The following is an 8,044-nucleotide window of genomic DNA, read 5'->3' on the forward strand; positions in this document are numbered from 1 at the left end:
AAAAAAAAAAGTGCATTTGGCATTTAATATTTCACTGTGTAGTTCACCTATAAAAATAAATTAAAAAAAAAACTTGCATGTAACATTTACAAGATTATAACTTTTTCTATATTAAATGACAATAATCAATGGAAATACAGTTATAATAATCGGAATGTTAAATTGTAGAATTTCCAAATATAATTTGTTGCTAAAATTGGTTCTAAAAGCGAATTGTTTGAAAACTGAAATTGTTTTCCCTGTAAGAATTAAAGTAAAATTAAATAGTTTGAAGAAATCTTAATTTTACTAAAACTAATATGTTTCAACGTATTTTTAATATTAGATAAGTTTTAATTACATTTAAATATTTGATTAAAATGTGGAGACTATTGAAAAATCGCCTTATATGGTCACGAAAATTGCTTTTCTTCTATGTCATAATGAATCACCTGCAGCTGCGAACGTTAAATAATCAATAAAAATGTAATTAAAATTAGGAGAATTGCTGAATATTTTTACGAAAACGCCCGATTTGCATTACGATAAATCAACGATTGTTGCAATCGTTAAAACAATCCTTATATGGGCACAATAATTATTGCATTTTTAAAAAATAGGAGAAAATTGGAGCATTTATATAATTTCTAAAGAATTTACTTGTCAAATAAAGCGTCAAGTACATGAAATACTCGCACAAAATCGATATAAAACTATCCAAATACGCAAGTACATATAACTAGTCGACTTGCACTTACATAATAAGTTTTAATTACATTTAAATATTCGATTGAAATGTGGAGACTATTGAAAAATCGCCTTATATGGTCACGAAAATTGCGTCTCTTCTATGTCATAATGAATCACCTGCAGCTGCGAACGTTAAATAATCAATAAAAATGTAATTAAAATTAGGAGAATTGCTGAATATTTTTACGAAAACGCCCGATTTGCATCACGATGAATCAACGATTGTTGCAATCATTAAAACAATCCTTATATGGGCACAAAAATTATTGCGTTTTTAACAAATAGAAGAAAATTAGAGCATTTATACAATTTCTAAAGAATTTACTTGACAAATAAAGCATCAAGTATATGAAATACTCGCACAAAATCGATATAAAACTATCCAAATACGCAAGTACAAATAACTAGTCGAATTGCACTTACATAATAAGTTTTAATTACATTTAAATATTTGATTGAAATGTGGAAACTATTGAAAAATCGCCTTATATGGTCACGAAAATTGAGTCTTTTCTACGTCATAGAATCACCTGCAGCTGCGAACGTTAAACCAATCCTTATATGGACACGAAAAGAGTGCGTTTTTAACAAATTGGAGAAAATTAGAGCTTTTATACAATTTCTAAAAAATTTACTTGTCAAATAAAGCGTCAAGTATATGAAATACTCGCACCAAATCGATATAAACACTAACCAAATACGCAAGTACAAAAAACTAGTCGAGTTGCATGTACATAATAAGCGTTACTTGACAAAGTAACTTATTCTAACGCGTTACGCAATTTGTGTAAAAAAAAGTAACATAATAGGAAAGGAATTCAATTTAACTATAAAAATAAATAGGCTAGACATGGAAATAATATATGCAGTTTTTTTTGACACTGTTTCTCAAGGTTGTATACATTATTTTTATTACCGTCTAGCCTCCAGAAGGAATTTTCAACACATCTTTTTTGCGACTTTTTACTACATTTCATTGATGGTGCGTCTTTCCGAGAATCATCTACGTTTTTTTATGCCACATTCCTTTGCATTCGACAAAGAAAAATACTGTTTTTAATATAAATATTAACATTTACATATTTGATAATACAATAATAAAAATTAATTAATCATTTTAATTGAGTAATATTTTATGTCAATTTATTAATTATCACCTTGTCAGGATTAAAAGTTATTATTAGTATTGCGTCTCACAAACGCGACGCGAGTATAAATAAAATAATGAATTACTCATTTATTTTAGTACAAATAAAGAAATATATTCCTCTTGAATACCTACGCTTCTTATTTACACTACACGTTGTTCGTACTTCGTGAAAAGCTACAAATCTTTCATTTTTATTATACCATTAGTAATGATTTATATTAATTGAAAAACATCAAAAATAAAATACACAATTTTTGTTTTATCCTATTTTTTTGTTATTGTTCGACCGATGCGTTAATTATTTAGTTGCTCATTAAAGCAGGAAACATTAAATAAATTGTGACTGAATTTATGCTCACATAACTTTCGGACATTAATTCTCGGATAAATATTAATAGTTTTCAATTGCATTCGACCAATTTATTACCGGATAATTTCACATCTATATATAAATCATCGATAATGATCATTACCATACGACAATCGATCATAACATTAATTATAGCATTAAAACCAGGATATTCTATACAAATTTACATATAAAAACAATAATTTTAATTGAAATTTCAATAAAATTTACAATTTCTTTTTCTGTTGAATTCAATTATAATCATCATTATTATTCGATAATTCAACATAAAATTAACATAATTAAAAACGAAATTCTGTTTTTGAAAATACATCATTTTATATGTTTTTTTTTTCATTTGTGATCTTGAAAGTCAAGTTGTGTTTCAGCAGTTTATCAATCTATTTCTGATGTTGATACTGAAGGATGAAATAAATCGGTTTGTTGGAAAGGGAGACGCATCGATTGGTATTTGCGTCTTGTGTTTGGTGATAAATTTGGCCACCTGTTCCTGCCGTAAGATGGAATGCTGCAACGGCAGAAGAAGCAAATCGATGTCTTGGCAAGCTTTCAGAACGCTGTTTCTTGCGGTTTACATTGGATTATATTCTTGCAACTCTAATAGCTTTTATAAGAAATCACTTAGTTTGATGATGTTATTATTGGAACTATCGAGAGAAATTCTCAACACAATAGTAGTTTATTAAGTTCTGCATCAACACCATATTATTTTATATAGTTTGTATATATATATATATATATTATATTTTGTAAAATTTAACTTTTGTCTTTCTTGAAAACTGTAAATTATTATTTTTTTCATGTATTAATTAAATTATGAAAAGTAGAATTGTTCAATAAATTAGAATTATATTATTAACCCTTTTCGTAAGAGAGGCGGATATATTCGCCCAATCCAGAAGAAGCTGTCATAACTTTGACTTTAGTTCTGTACACAGTTGAAACTGCGGCCTTAAAAAGTCTCCATCCCTAAAGTGTTAAACTATTTATTTAAATGAAAGAAAATTCAATATTATTAAAATTTTCTTGATATTTCTATAAAAAAAAATTGTTCAAGAAATTGTAAAGTTTCTTTAAAACTGTAAAATCAAGTCTCGTCAAATGTTTAACTTATTGCTGCAATTACTCTTACATGTAAAGAATGTAGACTTTATCACTGGATCTTTTTGTGGTTTTTAATGCGTTCTTTCGTTGTACATGAAAATACAATCTAAAGAATAAATATTAAAGTTGAGGGGTGACCAAAATGCTCTTGTACATGTAATCTCGTAATTTCAAACTCGCGTGTTTTGCGGCCATCAAGACACAAACAATATCAACAAAAATGGGGCTGAAATCTATGGGGTCGGGAGCGAAACGTTCATCATTATTACCGTTTTTACCCTCAACCATATTTTACCACCAGAATGCACACATTAAAAGGTGTTCGCCTTTTATTGGGTTTAGATTCATCGACTTTCAACATCAATAATACGAATCAAAAAAAATAATATGATACAGGTAAATCGTTTTCTTTGCTCGCAGTTTAGCAACTAAATATATAAATTTTAATGAAAGCGTCAAAAAAAAAACTTTAACTCTCATTTATATGCTAATAGACTTTGCAAAGTCTGTGCAAAAAGGGCAGTCGCGCAAACCCAATCTCATCAGATACATTAAAGATAGTTCAATCTGTTAACTTCCACAATGCGACAATGACTCTACCCTCTCCAATATTTTTTTTTTCAATTTCAAAGCGTCGGATATCTAAAGTACAAAGTTTAATCTGTTCTCCAAAACTTTATACCAATGAATAGAGCTTGTTTCCAAACTCCGATCTCTACGGTGTAGAATCTACACTATCTATATTTCATTCTTTCACAACTAACATTGTGCATTAAGCCTAACACACTGAAATGGAAGAATCTGAAACTTCTTCCAAACAGAAATAATCTCAATGCATATTTAAATAATGTTGCTTATGGGAGAACAAGGCTTCTATTCTCAGGCGTTACTACATTTATTGCCGCATTACATAAATAAATGTATATTCGGATACGTTTCTCAAAGCCTTTTACTGCAATCGATGAAGCTATAAATCTCAGTTCATCCCTTCCAAACATTTATTTTTTTTGCAAGAAAAACTAATGTTATATTCCTAACATCATTTCACAGCTTGAACTGAAAACTTTATAAGTTTGTATCAATCACAACTATATAGTAATGTTAGGAAAAAAAACTATCCTTTTTGCAGCTTATGTAATTTATTAATATTTTACTCTTAATTATCGCAGCCCCACCTTTTCATTATTAAAATTTATTATTAGTATTGAATCCATTGTGTCTCACAAACTCCACGCGAGTAACAAAGGGTTAAAAAAACTAACAATGAATACTCTATTTTTAGAAATAAACAAATTATATACGTAAATAATATCTTCCTAACATAATTTTACAGCATGAACCGAAAACATTATAACTTTGTATCAATAAATCACAACTATATAGAAATGTAGGAAAAAACTACCCTTTTTGCTACTTTTGTAAACTATTGTTAAGAAAAAATAAGAAATAAGTTAATATTTTAAATTATATGAAAATGTATGCATTTTTTATTTACTTATTTGAAAATTATATAATAGAAATAAACAACTTAAGAATACGTATGTTCATTAAATTAAATTAATTTCAATGCATTTTTCAATATTATGAACGTATTTAAGTATTATAATTTGCTAATTGTAAACTTGTCTGCTAATTAAATAAAAATTGAAATTATTCTGTAGAAAAAGACCAATAAAAATGTGTAAATTAAGAAATAAAAATGTAAAATGAATAATTATATCAACGTTATAAACTAGACAGTAATTACACATTAAAATGTTTATGTAAATAGAAACAAATTGCGAGAGATTTACGATGTCTTCAAAATTCTTGAAAGTTATGTATGGTAGAATTTCATTACTATTACGCAGAGTTTACGATAACATTTACATTTAAGCTTTATAGTCATCATTTTACATAAACATTGTCATACAAAATATTACAATATAATTTTTCATATTGCTATAAATCTCCATTTATTGTAATAAATTAAGGAAATTGTTGGATAATTTTATTAATAATAATTAGTTTATGTAGATTTAATAAGTAATTAGAAAAACTGCAGGAATTTTATCTATTTTTATTAAAAACAAAAATAATAATTCTGTTCTCAATTAAATTAATTAATTTAATTAATCAAATAAATTCTGATAAAGTTTTATTTATTAATTATAAATTTAATAATTATTGATGTGTATTTTCATCATCAATGAAAATATATTGATGGATTTTTTGTATTCGATGTGATGAGAATAAATCGATTTTTGTTAAAATGAAAATGTTATTTCGCAAGGAATGATGTGTATAAATTTATGGGCTGTAATTAAAGCGATGAGAGTTGCGGATGAGACGCGGGTTATATAAATAGAAGAACGCATTTGTTTCGGTTTCCAATGTGTGTGTATATGTATGTAAAAGCACGCGAAAGAGAGATGAAGAGTGTCAGAGAAGTGTAGGAGAAATATGTGAGTAATTAATAATCATTTGGCTCGGATGAGTAACGGCCTCGCTCCTAAATCACGTTTTCAATTTACAGAATGCGCATCGACATTCCGAATGGTTTGCAAATGGTGAAAAACCGTATCTACAGCAACTTTTCATCAAGTCGAACAATAGTAGTAGTTTCAGGGAGAAGGAACAAATGCACCCCCAATTTGACGCCGACGTGTGTGTAGAACCGCCGCCCTCGAAACTATCTCTTAGTTTATGTTAACGTCGGTATTTCGTGTCAGGGTGAAATTATATTTAGATGAGAATTTCGTTTTTTTTTTTCTTATTTGAATGTTTTGGTGGTATACGAAAACTTTAGTTACGAAATCGAGTTGTTGTTTCCACAAGAAATAAATTATTATATACAACTGACTGATTTATAGCTATTTTCCCCTTAACTTTTATTTATATTTACTCCGAATTTCTTACTTTTATACACAATTTCATAATAAAATATTCAATATTTCATTAGTTTTTTTAGTTGAAAATCTAATGAATAAAAATACTTCTAATTAAAAACACAAATAATTGAAACCAATTAGTAAATTAAATTGTACTATTTTCTGTGCTTAAAATAGTTTTTTTTTAAAGGACAAAAAGTAATTATTTCATTTGTAACTAAAATTGGAAAAATATTTGTTTACAACCTGATATATATATATTTCTCTCAGTTCTGTAACGATTCTAGCCGTTATTGTATAAAAGTTTTCAATTCCTTGCGACGTCTATACGAGTATTAACTTTTCCCATTGTCTCAATGCGACTTATTTCCTTTTCCGCATTTTGGAAAACTTCAATTCCCGGGCGATGTTTGCTCCCAATTCAAGCGCACTTAGTACAGCTCTGATTCCCTTTAAACTTTATCACTAGTATCTGATGAATGTAGACCCCAGACTCAGAGCGGTAAATATGAAATATATTTAAAATATCCAACTGTAACGCATACGACGTAAAAAATAAAATACTAGTGTTTTACTATATTATGTAATGATAAATGTAATGTTATGATAAAATCTTGCGTAACTTTATATAAATACAATATAATAAAAGTTCAGTTTTTATTTTATTTTTTTTTGCAATTATTTAACTTAATTTTTCCTAGTTTTTTTCATCATTATTTTACTAAAAGCTTTAATTTCAACCACTTCTCTATAGTTTTCAATCAAATTTCTCTGTAATAACTTCATAATAGTTATGTAATGTTAATTTTAATTACTTTGTGATATCTTCTTTCATTTTAATTAAAATCATTGATTAAACGGTTTTAAGTAAATATTGGACAATTTGTTACATAATATTATATAAGGATAGAAACCATTTCATGAAAAACTTAATTTTTACTAGTTATTTGTACTTTTCTAACCTATTTCTAAGTATTTACATTATTTAAGTTACATAACTTTTTAAGAATTTGGATTTGAGTAAATATTTAATATTTTTTTATAAAAAAAATATTTATGATGTAAGAAGATAGACCATTCATTTAACAAATGCACAAAATCTGATGCAATCGAACACTCAAATCCGTATTTACTGCCGCCAGGAAATAGAAATATTCATGCAAGTCGTGGAAAAATCTGCTCTGCATTCAATATTTTATTTACTTCCCGTGCAAAACGGTTTCTTTTTTTATTTTTTTCTTCGCATCAAACCAATTTGTCAGTTGCGATAGTGTCAAAGGAAGGACGTGATGTCTTGATTCAGTTTGGCACTCACCTTATGACAACGGCGGAAATGGATTTGGACTTCTCGCGTTCGAGGAAGACGGGGATGTGCATCTGCGAGAGCGGAAACAGCGGAGGATGCGGCACAAGAATGCGAAGGGCGTCGATCAACTGGAGTTCCTTGTAGGCTGCTCTCGCAGGAACCAGAGGAACCAGACCCAACACAGTCGACGGTTGCAATTGCATTTGCGGCTGACATCCATCCTCGTCAGGTCTCGGTTCTTGCACAGAATATGCAACCTGAATAAAGAAAAATAAAGATATTTCTATACTACAAATCAATATACAATATTATATAGTGGCACCATAATATGACGGATTTATCCGCCACGGTTCAAATTGATTCTGTTTCTAATATACAATGATTTGGTAATGCATACATCGTATAAGAGTGTGGTTTCAGTAAAATACATAAGAAACATAAGACTTAAAGGGTTAAACAATCTTATACAATGATTTGGTAACAGCATACATTAGTATGACTTGAAGGGTTAAACA

The 8,044-nt window shown here is 28.3% G+C and overlaps 1 protein-coding gene across 4 annotated transcripts in view; it reads right to left on the reverse strand.

Moving 5' to 3' along the window:
• Positions 1–8,044, reverse strand: part of LOC108556463 (transmembrane protein 132D) — a 45,889-nt gene that overhangs the window by 35,817 nt on the left and 2,028 nt on the right. For all 4 annotated transcript variants that reach the window (XM_017912593.1, XM_017912590.1, XM_017912591.1 and 1 more), the window contains exon 3: positions 7,539–7,786. In XM_017912593.1, the coding sequence (XP_017768082.1) occupies positions 7,539–7,786 (248 nt within the window). The remainder of the gene's footprint in view (positions 1–7,538; positions 7,787–8,044) is intronic.

This window comes from Nicrophorus vespilloides, unplaced genomic scaffold (assembly GCF_001412225.1).
Source record: "Nicrophorus vespilloides isolate i.1.1-1 unplaced genomic scaffold, Nicve_v1.0, whole genome shotgun sequence".
NCBI classification, from domain to species: Eukaryota; Metazoa; Arthropoda; class Insecta; order Coleoptera; family Silphidae; genus Nicrophorus; species Nicrophorus vespilloides.